Genomic DNA, 520 nt, shown 5'->3' on the forward strand with positions numbered 1-520 from the left:
AACAGGGCACGCCCTGGGACCAGGAGTCGGCCAACCTGTGGTCTGGTGAGTACGTGGCGGTCCGGCGGCTGGTGCGCATCCTGGAGCATGGCGCGGAGGCCAAGGCGGCGGTGGACTGCGCGGTGGACGCGGCGGGTGCGCTGATCAACCTGCGCACCACCATCATGCGCTACCGCCGGCCCAAGAGCCTGGAGCGCTTCTACCGCCCCGAGGTGCAGGCCCGGCACGCCGCCTTCCTGCGCGGCTCCGCCTACTTGGAGCGCTACTGCCTGCTCATCGCCTTTGCGGCCTACCTGGCCGAGTGCCGCGAGTGGGGGAGGCGCGCCACCTTCCAGGAGTGGTGGGCGGGGCGGCCCGACGTCCTGGCCGCCCGCGACTTCATCCACACCAACCCCGCCTCGGCCCTGGCGCCCGTGCCGGGCGTGCTGCCGGCCACGCCCGCGCCGCCCTCCACCCTTGGCGCCGGCCAGCTGGTCTGCCCGGGCCGTGAGGGAGTGGTGAGTCGAGGGGGATGGGGGGG

General features: G+C 74.0%; 1 protein-coding gene across 1 annotated transcript in view; it reads left to right on the forward strand.

The window, feature by feature from the left end:
• Nucleotides 1–520, forward strand: part of F751_5267 (Triosephosphate isomerase, chloroplastic) — a gene marked incomplete at both ends in the record, with an annotated part of 16095 nt that overhangs the window by 5310 nt on the left and 10265 nt on the right. The window contains one exon of the mRNA XM_011402636.1: nt 6–497. Coding sequence (XP_011400938.1) covers nt 6–497 — 492 coding nt within the window. The remainder of the gene's footprint in view (nt 1–5; nt 498–520) is intronic.

This window comes from Auxenochlorella protothecoides, assembly GCF_000733215.1.
Source record: "Auxenochlorella protothecoides strain 0710 unplaced genomic scaffold scaffold60, whole genome shotgun sequence".
NCBI lineage: Eukaryota > Viridiplantae > Chlorophyta > Trebouxiophyceae > Chlorellales > Chlorellaceae > Auxenochlorella > Auxenochlorella protothecoides.